At 39.9% G+C, this 13,585-nt stretch overlaps 2 protein-coding genes across 5 annotated transcripts in view; one reads left to right on the forward strand and one right to left on the reverse strand.

Annotated features, from left to right (window-relative positions):
• Positions 1 to 1,823: 1,823 nt before the first annotated feature.
• Positions 1,824 to 7,721, reverse strand: si:ch211-223a10.1 (uncharacterized). The gene is made up of 10 exons (XM_068327540.1): positions 7,471 to 7,721; positions 6,719 to 6,854; positions 6,475 to 6,585; positions 6,229 to 6,361; positions 5,542 to 5,720; positions 5,355 to 5,428; positions 5,056 to 5,218; positions 4,892 to 4,974; positions 3,926 to 4,116; positions 1,824 to 2,714 (listed from the first exon to the last, which is right to left on the reverse strand). The coding sequence occupies exons 1-10, from the start codon at positions 7,589 to 7,591 to the stop codon at positions 2,229 to 2,231; spliced, it is 1,677 nt and encodes a 558-aa protein (XP_068183641.1). The 5' UTR covers positions 7,592 to 7,721; the 3' UTR covers positions 1,824 to 2,228.
• A 1,616-nt stretch (positions 7,722 to 9,337) lies between these two features.
• wdfy4 (WDFY family member 4) overlaps positions 9,338 to 13,585 on the forward strand; it is a 40,052-nt gene continuing 35,804 nt past the window's right edge. For all 4 annotated transcript variants that reach the window (XM_068326954.1, XM_068326955.1, XM_068326956.1 and 1 more), the window contains exons 1-6: positions 9,338 to 9,500; positions 10,573 to 10,824; positions 11,791 to 11,902; positions 12,463 to 12,590; positions 12,735 to 12,863; positions 12,942 to 13,131. In XM_068326954.1, coding sequence (XP_068183055.1) covers positions 9,480 to 9,500; positions 10,573 to 10,824; positions 11,791 to 11,902; positions 12,463 to 12,590; positions 12,735 to 12,863; positions 12,942 to 13,131 — 832 coding nt within the window. In that variant the 5' untranslated portion in view covers positions 9,338 to 9,479. The remainder of the gene's footprint in view (positions 9,501 to 10,572; positions 10,825 to 11,790; positions 11,903 to 12,462; positions 12,591 to 12,734; positions 12,864 to 12,941; positions 13,132 to 13,585) is intronic.

Genomic DNA, 13,585 nt, shown 5'->3' on the forward strand with positions numbered 1-13,585 from the left:
CACACACACACACACACACACACACACACACACACACACACACACACACACACACACACACACACACACACACACACACACACACACACACACACACACACACACACACACACACACACACACACACACAGCTAAAACAATAGCAATACTGAAATCTCAAGTTATCTACTTAATTGAAAATGACTAAGAAGCAACCCAAGTGACATCCGCATACCCAAAGAGAATTGGCTACTGTTGCTGCCATCATTTAAGCACCAGAAAACCAATGACATTTGCCTGAAGAATGCTGATGTGAACAGAGTGTATTGGATGGAAGAAAACAGTCATGCGAGTATTACTTGCCATGTCATCTGGGATCGGCAGACAAGAGAGCTCTGAATCAGACGGCTTTGCATCGTCCCAAGCAGCTGTGGTGATACTGGAGGTTCTGCTTTGCAGGAAAATACTACACAGCTGAGCAATGCACTCCCACTGTCCTTCCCTTCTGACTGTCTCTCACTACAGGAAGTAAGCTGCCTTGACAGAGAAGTGAAAACTGCTGACTTCTATACAAAAATATTCTAGTTTCTTCAGTACAAAGCTTTCTCCAGGGCAATTTTTTAAGTAGCAGATTTCCATTTTTTAAATATCTCCATCAAGACGTAATTTCACTAGTATTGACTTGTTTTGCTATTTTTCTGGGATCAAGATTAGACAAAAGCTACTTGATACATTTTCATGCACAGAGAAGAACTAGTGCTGAATAAATTATGTTCTGTTCTGAGTTCAGACTTCATCCTCAGAATTGTCCATTTATTCTCAGAATGCTTAGTTAACTGAAAAGAAAATGTGGCCGTATTCTTCTTTCATATTCACGGAAATCTGCAGGAAATTTTAGAGTATAGGGGCATATCAAAGTTTTTTTTCACCTTTTTTAAACACTTTATTTTTTAATCATTCCTATTTATTAGGTATCCCATGTACTGTATTGGATGAATGCTAGTAGAAGGAATGGGTTTGGATGCCTAACAGCAAAAATTTAATTCTTGAGGAGGGTAGTGAGGTAGACAGGTTATGTCAGAAATGTCTTTCACTCTTAATTTTATGACTCTGAAACTTTTTGAACCATTTTTGTCAATTCAACTGCAAACTACATGGTGGACTATCATGACACTCAGATGGTGTTCATGTCCTGTTACAATCTAGATTGTGTTTTAATCTAAAGGAAATGTTGGGTCTTGGTGTGCTCTCTTGAGGGTCTCTACAGTTAAAGATTATTAAAGTCAGTTCAGGCAGAAAATGATCATGGATAAAGATCATCACATCATGCATAGACCATTGACTAGCCACATAATTAAAAATAATATACAGTAGAATATTGACAAGTGGTGGCTCATCTAATAATACAATACTGATTCAGAGAAAGAGAGATACAGTACGGTACAGCAGAATTACTATTTTCTCAGGGTTACATTCGCTTGCCTTCAGTATTACTAAACACATAACAAGCAATACAAGGAGCACTAAATAAAATCATGTCATACAGCCACTCACACAATGCAGAAAGACCGACCTTGGAGGGGAGTGGCAAACATCATCCATAATCTATAACCATGGTCTGAGGGGACACATAGGAAATGAGTGTGTTTAATTGCAGGCATGAGAGCAGCACGTCTTCATTAGTGAGAGCAGAGGATGTGCCATGGTGCAAATGAAAACTGTACATCGGAGAGATAATGAGATCACGTTGGGAGCAGAGTCTTTCGGTGCACCTGCTATTAACCATTATCACTGGCTAATCACAGGAGTTGTTGATGACACAAGCACGCAGACCTATGTTTTTACATCATGATATTTTTATTTGAAGCATTAAGAATGATATTAAAAAAGTATAGGCTGATGTGGAATACAAAAACAACTGTGCATGTGAACATTAATTCTGAGGCACGCCCTGACTAAAACATAGTTTTGGAAAAAACAAATACTGTATACAGTTTACACACTTTATAGGTCTTTAAAAGCTAGTGGAATATCAGAACACTTGGTGCTCTCTTGCAGGACACTTTGAGGACAAATCTGCAAACAAATCAACTCTACTGATATTAAAATACAATATGAGGATATATTACATTCAAGTGCAATATGTCATATGGCAAAGTGTTGTGACTAAATCTCACACAGATGAATGCACACTAAAGACTCTGTAGAGGTGTGTGAGTCAGCGGTGATGAAACAGCTGGACATATATATTATATATCTATGGCGGTTTTGTCCTCTCTTTTTGCACTGCCTACCCGTTGTCTACCCTCCAGCAGAAACGACAGTGCTGTAACCCACCGCTGCCCTAGTGACCTCTGCCGTGACGAGCTTTCACATTGTCGGAAGTAAGTGGTTGTTCCAGTGGCAAGGGCATCAAATTGCTCGGTCAGGAGCCACACCTCCCACAGGAGCGTCAGTGCGTTCATGATCATCAGGACCACAACCCAGAACTCCTCCCCTAACAGCGTGAGCCATGATGACAAGCTCCGACCACCTGCAGGCATCTTGTCAAACAAGTAACTTGTTGCCGAAGCAACAAAAAGAAGATGGGCAATCACCATGGAGAGGATGAAGATGATGAAGAGGCGGTGGTTTTCCCGACCGATGCACCGGTTGAGGAAAAGGCAGTGGTGGTCATAGTCTTTGATGCAGACGTCACACAGCTTACAGTGTTTGGTGTAATCGGGTGGAAACAGCTAAAAGGTAGTCGAAGATACAACGACAAGGAAGAGCAAAACATCAGCACTAATTAATACATTTCTTAGAATGAGAGACACAAATAAAAATCTGAGTTAAACTTTACCATTGACCAAACTCCAAATCATTTCGACCTGCATTTCTGACTGCTGCTTTTCAGAACGTTTTAATTTCACTATGAGATGAAAACCGACTAGTAAAGAGTCACAATTCCACATGGTGACCTGATATGAAGCGAGCTCACACTATTGTTAAACAAAAAAACTGTTGAATGTGGAAATATACTCGGAAAACATTTCACAGTTCTATGTGACTCTCAAGATCGGTTTCGGTATAAGGTCCTGGCTCTCCGGTGTGATATCTGGTCATGATGAATGTCATCTATTTCACCTTTACTCGCATTTATTGTCACATCATTGACTGAGCTGTTGTGTCTCCATTCAGGGGCTACATCCTTCTAAGGACAGTCTATGTCCTTCGGGTCACATTGCGTTCAGAGCTCTTAAATGAGGTTGTCTGTTCTGTGAAGAATTTCAAAAGCTCTTTACCTCCGCATCATGAAATCCCAAACCAATCCTCCAGTAACCCTAATAGATGGAGTTGATTTAGTGATGGTAAAATTATGGTTCTGGACTTACAGTTTAATGCCACAATAGTTAAATCTGTGGTGTAGAAGTACTAGTTGTATCAGTGATACAAAAGTCAGATGTAGTCAAAGTAACAGTTGTGATAATGCTGCAATTAAAAATGGTGTAGGAATGGAAACAGTATCAATAGAACAGAGAATAGAATAAAAGTAGAGCCAGCAATTGTAAATAAATTTAATTGTAAAAAACTGTAAAAATCATTTAATTTCACTCAGACTGAGGGCAGTCCATTAATCCTGTAGAGGCTGTTTTTGGAAATAAAATGTAAATACTGCAGCTACAAAATGACTCCGGGAATTTAATGTCTAGAGAAAGAATAGCCACATTTGTGGGAGGCATGTGAAGGGGCCCTTGAACGGGACAGCCTTAGATCTTTAACTAGATCCCTCTAAGGATGCAGCCCCTGATTTGAGACAGAGCTAATGCAACAGCTGACAGATTTTAGCAGAGGTATGTGAAGAACATTTTGAAGGAGAGACTCATGGTAACTCTCACATCAAGAAAGGATTGGTTGTTTCTTTATTTAGATATAAAGACAAACAAGAGTTGTGTGAATATCTCACCTCACAGTAGGGACAGAACCTCTGAGGACTCTGGTTGTTCTCCACCAGGTCAGCAATGTAGGAGAACCGAGGATCTGCATCTGCTCTGTCCAGCATCCCTGGATCCTGGGTCAGAATCTTGCAGAACAAAACAAGGACTAGAGCGAAGTGGATCATCGACAACTGGACCAGAGCACTGGCTGGCCACACACTTTCAAGCGATTAAGGATGAATGCCTGTCATTTTAACACACACAGTTGCTTTCGTCTACATTGCTTGGCATATTAGAACAAGCAAGGCAGCTAGAAAAACATTGTCCAGGTGATAAAAAATAATCCAGGTACAGTGATAACATGAGATGTGTGTATGATCAATTCTGTGACTGAGTTTTAACTCAAATTATTCATATGTCAAACAAAATTCCCCCTTTAAAATAAATAAAATAATATTAATTTGTTCCAGGCTTGCAAAAAAGGCACTTAAATTAATGCAAAAAAAACTTTTAATCAACCAACAGATATGCATACTTTACTTGTGCGTAATTACTTATATATTTTACATATATGATATACAGTCTAAAAGGGGAAAGAACGAGATGTGGTCTCAGGTGATTCAGTGGTGGTTTCCTGACGCACAACTCGTAACTCAGCTTTCCACTTATATCTCAAACAAAAATATGGACAGAATGATGGCTCACATTTCAAAAAACTCGTCAAGTCAATCGTATCTCAAGGTACTACTGTATTGTCTTCAGAACATAACGTGATTGATCAAAATGTTACTCAAATCTGAAACTGCCCTATTATCCAAGGCATGATTAATAATTTAAAAAAAATTACATATAAGAACTAAACAGTTTGACTAAAACTGAGATCCTTGTGTCATCTGGCTAACATAGGAAAAAACAACAACAAAAAACAATCACTAGATTATCAAGTAATTTCTACAATCATGACACTTAATGTGTGTCATCTTTAATAAGGATATCAGGCATTATTTTTCCATAGAAACAGAGCAGGGAATGAAGCAATCCAGCCATGAGAGTTCCCAAGTAGATCGGATTGGGTGACCTGGAAGAAAGATACGCTATCTTAATACCACTAGAAACAAAAGTGAAACATGTTGACATCCTCACTCTATTTTTGTGAAACCTTTGATATGTGGTCATGCGGTGAAACTGAGTGAAGATGCTCCTGGCCAGCCAGGGGAAAAGCACACTGCAGGTTAGCCCTCCGTAACCTCCTAACATGGCTGCAATCAGCAGGATAGTGGCTCCGCTCAGGGTTGGAAAAAGCAGAGTCCAGTAGTATAGAACTGTTTGGAAAAGACAGAGCAGGAGACATGCAGACATGAATGCACAAACAACACTTTGAAAGTTACAGTGCTGCTATTGTCATCAACATTTTCATCTTGTTTTCATCACTAAATGAAACAATGCAGTGACATTTACCATGAGACTCTCTTGGCTTGTGGTGAATCGGCTCATTAATATAGCGACTCAGTAGCTTTGTGAGCTGCTGATGTCTGGAGATAAACAGCAGAGCAGAATATTTAAAGGTCGTGAGGGTGTCACCAATCCACGAAGAGGCCTGCCAGCAGACATTTGCACCAGGCATTTCTAAAGTTAACAGATTCACCTAAATGTTTTCCCCTGTTTGCTGAGGTCCAGTGGTTTGAGGCCGCTGTGATTCTTCTCGTGGAGCAGTCTGCACCCTGCTTTCTGCAGCAGCGTCCAGCACACCTCCACTGCGCCCCTCTCTGCTGCGACATGAAGCGCTGTCGCCCCCTGCTGGTCGACTGCGTCCACAGCACATCTCTGACGCAAACATGAGGTTGACAAGCAGCCGCAAAAATGATCATTTGCTGCCCCGTTTCACCAAAGTATTTAAGCATAGAATGATCGCTGAATACTGCCAAGCATAAGGATTTTTACAGTAACAAACCTCAAGTAAATATGGCTCTGATGACCCATTTGCTGGTTTGATGCGCCCGCCAGCAGTCTAGTTCAACTTTTACTTACTCGAAGGAGGTTTGTATAGAAGTACAAAATCATGTAAGCTATTTTCCTCAGTGGTAGATTAAAGTGATGCTTAACCTATAATCCACAGGTGAATAAGGGCAGTCAAAGGTTTATTAAAGTCTCATTACAGTGTTTCCTGTTAATTGTCTGTGCGTAGCAGCAATACTGTACTTACACTTTAAAATCTTTTTGATTTGACACAAAGTTGCAATCAAAAACATATTAATGAGGCTTTAAGACTTTGGGATAAATTGTTAGATTAGTGGTTGACAAAGATGGGGAGAGATAGAAGTCTAATATATACCTGGTCTCTGAGTAAGTACCGGACGACCTCTGTGTTGCCTGTGGACGCAGCCAGGTGAAGTGGAGTTACTTGGTACATGTCTGTGTCTGAGAACCGAAACATTCCTGTCTCCCACAAATAGTGCACTGCAACACTGGGAAAGGTAACTGAGAGTAAGTCCATGCATGAGATATTTCTACGGAACTGCGTAGTCCCATAGGAAAAAAAACCCATTCAACTTAGCGATTCTTTGTTTCCTTCACTCACATGTTACCCCCGGTGACAGCATGATGCAGTGACGTTTTTCCTTGCAGGTCAATGAGGCGCAAATCAGCCCCATGCTGCATCATCTGGTGTATGATATAGATGTTCCCCTGCCTGACAAGAGTCACAATTATCAATAATTATCAATGAAAGGTCAATTACATAATAGAGAAGCACAATTTTCCACTTACAGTATGACATTGTCACAATCAGAAATCAGCATGTTTGCTTAACACTGACTGCTCACCTGCAGGCAAAATGTAAGGCTGTCTGACCTGCATCACAGGTCAAGTTAGGGTCAGCTCCATTACTCAAGAAGAGATCAACCAGGGCCCGATTACCGTGGAGGGCAGCATAGTGCAACGGGGTGAAACCACCCCAACCTGGATGAAGACAAACACATAATTTCATGAAGACAAACACATAATTTCTGAAGACCTTCAAAATGATGTGCAGGCTCCGAGTGGACCAACAAAAGCTAGTTGTAAATGTGCGGCTGACAGCCTGTTGACTAAAAACCTCCCCAGTGACAGGTAGAATTCCTTTTGACACAGTTTGACTTTGGGCTGCATTGTTACAGAATCTGTCCAACTAGAAACATGGAAGATTATCTCATTGAAAAGCTGCAGCCAGACCTTGTTTCCTATTATTACTGTGACAAAATCGCTTCATTATGTACTGATATGAGATAAAGTTTAAATGGATCCTTTAGAAAATAAGTAAACCTCATTGGTCATACTTACTGATGAATGTGACATGGAGGTGTATGTATTAGACACACGACAAAGATGCAACAGGAATGATCTCTTAGTAAAAATATTCATCATCATTGATATTCAACGCAGTTTTTTTTTTGGCTGCAATAAGGAAACCATCACTAGCCGGGTTCCCAATTTCAGACAGGAATACAGCAGTAGTTGTCTTTAGTGTTCTGTGTATGCTGTAAAACTGACCAGATTTAAATGTTTTTATTTTATTTTATTAAGGCTCAGTTCTTACCTTTCTCTTTGAGGACGGACCGGTCATTCTGAAGGAAATGTATGCACTCTTCGATATTTCCTCTTTGTATACAGTCAAATATGTCCCCCCCGCTTACGGAGCACACGGGCATCGGATGCATCGTGATGGATTCCCCGCAGCGGCTCCCACCGACAGACACCGAGACGGAGCCGCAGTCAGCTCGTTTGCGGAGGCGCTACGGTGTCACGGCTCAAAAAGAGACGGCAGACCGTTTGTAACGGTGCTCAGCCATAGCGTTCAACGGATCGAGGGAGACCACGCCCTGTGCGTCTGGTTCGCTGCAGGCAGTCACGTGACACTGTCGTCACTTCCGTCAACAAATCGCACGGGCCCTATAGATGAGATAGCGCTGAGGTAGAACACGGAACCCGAGTTGAGACAGGTACATGTACAGAGAAATGTGGGTGTCATGATTCCTTCTGGATAAATGGAGGTTCTGTGTCAGCGTTCCACACCACCAGGCGTTTGGTAACGTTCTCCATAATGTTCAGCGTGTTTGTCTTTTGGCAGGATAAAATGATTACATATTTATGGCACCTGATCGGAGTGCCGGGTATATGACGGTGAACAATTCATGACTTTTTTTTCAATTATTAAGTTATAATTTCGCAAACATTGCAAAATATCTTTATGAATGGGTTCCACTTTTCAGTCCAGACACTCATTGTCCTGTTGGAGCAGAAAACAACAAAACGAAGCCATCAAGACAATAAATCTCGGTAGGAGTCGTTACTATGTAGTAGTATTACTACTATGTTGTTGATTTTTTTTTTAAATTTAATTTTCTTATACTGTTACAGAATATTGTCTCAATTGCATATAAACTACCAGAAAGATTATAATGCAATTGTGTGAAAGTTTGCGCATGTGCTTCTTCGGCATGTTTTTTTTTTTTATCAAATACGCATACAGATATTGATGCATTATCATTATATTTGATGAAAAATTGAGGCATGTGGAAAAAAAAAAGATTTTTGATTTTGGAACGACTCCAAATAAACGCATGGATCCATTCTCTTTTTTTACCCTATGACTTCAACACGACTCAGGAGTCAACCATTAATGTGGTCAACATGCGATTTTAATGTCTGGATATGTGTAATATCATTAAGAGAGGCTGCTGGGTCTTGGCAGAGGTATGACTTTCGTTTGAAATTCTAATTACTGCCTGTTTTGGTAATACGTACAGTATCTGTAATCAATTTCCCGTCGTCCGTTACCATCGGACCCCACTAGATGGCGGTGTGGAACTAACCTTGTTTCAACGACGTCATCAAACACGTGCAATTTCTCAATCAGTGCAGCCACACTCAGAAATCATTCGAACCACAGGTATTATTATTATTTAACGCCCAGTACTCAAGCCACATGCGAGAAAAACACAAGCAAGACAACATTAACATCTGTTGAGGGCATTATTGTCCCGATAAAGTATTGTTCTAGTCATTAAATTGCTGTCAGACAAAAAATAGAATTGCCTCTCCTGCTGTTATCAGCAGAGAAGCGCATGAAATGCCATTTGTTTTATTGTATTTCACCTGTCAATCAGAGCCTTCAATTCCCACACAAACCTGTAAGTCTAGGGTTTGGTCATGTCTGTGTTAGATAATGGGAACCTGTCAAATTGATTTCTATCATGCCAGCTTTAGATGACACCTCTTCATCCAAACATTGTTCTTTGGCCTGGAGAGGGAGGGCCCAATGCAACCAGTCAAACAACAGTTATTCTCACTTCTGCTTCTGTACGGAAATGGGACACATGACCTGGGTCAGCTGATTTGAGTTGCTCTGCTTTGTTCAAAGCTCAGCCTACACTCTGCAGATTAGTTACTGGCTGCCAGTCTTACAGCAGGGTCTGTGCCGTAGTCACTCGTCAGGTCTTAGCAGGTCTCTGCTTGTCTTCTTCCTGACATGGGATCAGACAAACCAGTCAGTTTGAACAAAACAACACAGACGACAGCGTCCCCTTAGAGCAGGGAAATACACAGATGGCTCTAACACAAGAACAGGTAAGAAGTACAAGAACTTAACCGGGTGCTGCATGACTGATTTTCTTGTAAAGGGGATTTTGAAGTAGGCAGAAGTGTTCCTGTGATCATGTGGGCATTTTTCTCTTCGACATATTTGAATTTATGCCACTGTAGGATTGGATATTGGTATGTGCTGTGTTTTTCATTTCACAACAGATAACACAGACAGGCTTACATAAGAAAACATCGCCATCAGTATTTATTAGTATAAAATGGATATGAACTTCCTTCCTATTTGCTTAAACCCCACTGTTTTTCCATGTCAGCTGTCATGATGTTATGTGTCTTAATAAAGAGTGACCAAAATAATATCACTGTAATAAGGAAAGAATTCTCCAGTCAAGCCTTAGTCATACATTAGCATTGCTTCTTGTAGGACTCACCATCAACAGCTGGTGTGACACAGTAGTGTTGGGTGATTTTACCAATTTCCTGTGTGAAGGATTTCAAACTGTAAAAGAGTTGTGTCACAAGCTCAGTCAGAACATTTGTGTCAGAACATTTTTGGGTTTAAAAGAACGAAACACCCCAATTTGCAGCGGTACGTGTAGAAATTGTGCCCCTTATATCAATTTTTTTCCCGCTGTTATTGACAAGACTATTTGGTATTTTTAAATTGTGGTGCAATTAGTGGTTACCATAAAATTTCACAATGGAAAAAAGAGATGTCAACCAAGTAATATAAAAAATAAGAAGCAGTAAATCTGGTGATCGAGATGTGAATTGAAATGTTTCAACACTTACTGAAATTACATGCTTTAAATTTCTGGACATTGTGTGCCATGAGGATTTGTCACACAAACCGATAACCAATAAGTTATAGCAACACATGACTGCTTAGTGGTCTGTCCTTCTGCTTGCAAGAAGGACAGACCACTATGAAATATGTCCATGTTTTGGACATATTTCTCTGAGGAGCTGAGCGAGACAAAGAAAAATTAATTAATATGCTTTATATTCATGTATATTGCAATTCTAGAAAAACTCAGAGTAGATTAAAAAAAGACGTAACAGCCTGAGCATTTTTCACTTTGCTCTTTTCCCTGACCAGACGATGAAAGTGGAAAGAATCAATAAAGAAACTGGAGAGCTGAGTGCTTCAGGGGAGTTGTCTGTCTCTGAGGAGGTGAAACTGGATGAAGTGGAGGACTCTTCTAGGACCACCCAACTCCCAGAAAAACTAACAGAACGACTGCAGGTGCTGGGAATTCATATGTCCTCCAGCCCCGACAACAAAAGTGACCATGTTCCTGCAGAACAAAAAGAGGAGCATCTCATCGAAGTCCTGTCTGTTTACATCCAGGTACCCAGGCAATAACACGTCCATTGAGGGCTCATTGTTTATCCATTCATGATTTCTAGAATTTTCAGTCAACGTAATGAGTTATGAAAACAATCAGTTTTGAGAATAATTACAGGATCTAAGAAAGAGAATTTAAATCAGTCACTGATTGAATTAATACCTCTTTGAAAATGTGAAATGGATTTCTCAGCACGAGTCATCTTCCAATAATATGCCAGACCACTTGAATGAATGACTGAATCAACATGAGGTGCTCAGTTGATTGCATCAGCATGCTTTAAATGAATTTGCATATGGTCTCTGTGTTAATCTATGTTACGGCCCTGTCGTATGAAATTTTAACGTAATTTGGCTCCACAGCTTCTGGTCCCACTTTGGTTAATTGGAAAATAATGTCTTATTGTGAATGAGAAATAATTCTACTTAAAGAAAAAAATCCACCACAGCTGATACATACATATGTGTGTTTAACACCATAAATTGGGTTTACGGCTGAATGCATAATCACCATTGGGTTGTGTGTGGTTTTGAATGTGTGTATCTGTAAGCTTCTTGTCCAGAAATTTGACCATTACATGGGGGATCATGTAGGAACAGCAAACTCAGTGCATGCAATATCCTCTTATGGCACTGAAAGGGGCATGCACAATGCTTGCCGTCTATTATGTGTAGTGTAGTGCATTAGCCAAAGCAGTAGTAATCCAGTTATAATATGGCGACTGTGTTTCATAATGCACTGACTACAATAGACAAGTAACCTTCAAGTATGTCAGTAAAGGGCATGCAGTAATTTTTCTGAAAGACAGAAATTCATTTTATAATAACATTCACATTTTCATGCTAAATTGCTTTTTGCAGTAAGCAGCCAAATACATCCTATTGTTAAAAATTCTGTTAATATTGAAATAAAAGGTGAAGTCATCTTTTTGCTCTTCACTATTTTTACAATCTTATTCCTGATCTCAGGTCTGTGAGGATGGCAGCAGGCTTGATGGTTTGAATGGAAAGCGACTCGCAGCTCTTGCTGCTGACACCATCATCTATAACATCCACAGTCGACTGGAAGAAAGGCCTGCAGGTACAAACAACTTCTTACATGAAGAGAAATAGTGCATTAAATTACAAGCAGAGGAACTCTTGAGTTCATCTGTTTGCTTCCCCGTTTTTCATTGTTTGTGTTGATGTTTTCTGTTCTGTCGATTATATTGTCTCGAATGTCATGTTTTTGGAACTTCTGTTAAACAGAAATTTTTAATCATTTTTTTCTTCCTTTTTTGATAACCAGATGCTTGGTTCAAGTTTCACAAAATGATGCATGTTATGATTATTTGATACTTTTTAAATAAAGTTTTCTTTTAAAAAAAAGTGTGCCTTTTGCAGAGCTTTTTTTAAGTTCACACTGCTGTGAAAATATCTTCTCAGGAATTTTTGCACTTGAGCGGTACAAAAACATGGAAGAAAAAAACCCGCATTCTGGTATAAACCTTTTTAGATCTGCATGCTGCTCTGTACTTGATGAATATACTGTATATGTTTGTATTTGTATTTTCTGCTTTATGTGATAATGTGACAGTGTTTCTGGAATATAGGCAGTCTTGTAGCCTTTCTATGTGACACACATTTGCTCTTTGAATTCAGAGAAGGCTCGTGAGGAAGTGGTGCAGTTCTTCCACAGACAAGATCTGAGGGACATACACTGTAAGACGAGAGACAGTCCAGGGTGGCTATTGCTGAAGTCTCTTGTGCTGCTGACAGATGACAGCTCAGTGGGTGATAAATATTTTTTTAATTGAAAACTTAACTATTTTTTATAAATGTCACTAATATCTTTACAATGCATCACCCTTAACCAAACTAAGAAAGTTCATACATTGTAAATAAAAAAAAAATGCGTGTGTGTGTTTGTGTAGGAGGTTTTATCCTGCATAAGCCCAGAGCTCCCTGTTGCTCTGGTGAAATGTCTTTACCTGCTGGTGTGCCTTCCAGCTCTAAAGGAGAACATGGCCAGAGAAGAGACCATTCAGGAGCCCTTAACAAATGTCAGTTGAGGAAATTAAACCTCATTTTATATGTACGTTGTACATTTGTATGTACGTTTCATCTCTTCTCTTTTTCAGGTTCTTCTTCAACTCTGTAGGCTCCCAGCTAATGTGGAAATACTGGTAGAAACCGAGGAACTGCGGTGTCTTATCATCGGCCTCACATCACTGTGGGATCAGACCAGTGCTTCCTGGAGGCATCAGGCCTCCCGTCTACTTAAGGCAGTCTCATCGGCAGCAACCGGCAACACTGTCCCAAGCTTGCTAGGTAATAAAACTCACAACTGTAGGAAGTAACATTTCTCTTCCTTTATAAGCAGTTATTTATTTCTTAGTTACACAAGAATGTTCTCCATCGGTTCCTCAGAGCACATGCATAAATGAAATAAATGGTTCTGGGAAACGAATAATTACATTTTATAAGGAATGTCATCCTTGCAGACGGATATTTTTATTTGTAGAATGAGCTGAGAGACACATGACCACATCATGGAGACATACTGCAACACGTCACATGACATCAGCTCAGATGATTCACTTAGTTTGACAAATCTTGGTGCCCTTCGACTGCTTTTCGCAGCAGGATATTATTCTCACATGATTCTAGAGATCTTTGAAACCTGGTCAACTTACAGCAGCTTACCAAACCTGAGTGGATGTAAATAGTTTATTCTACCTTTAAGTCCGTCACACTGATTGTGCAGAGGGTGTTATGTTTACGT

This window comes from Antennarius striatus, chromosome 11 (assembly GCF_040054535.1).
Source record: "Antennarius striatus isolate MH-2024 chromosome 11, ASM4005453v1, whole genome shotgun sequence".
Lineage (NCBI taxonomy): Eukaryota > Metazoa > Chordata > Actinopteri > Lophiiformes > Antennariidae > Antennarius > Antennarius striatus.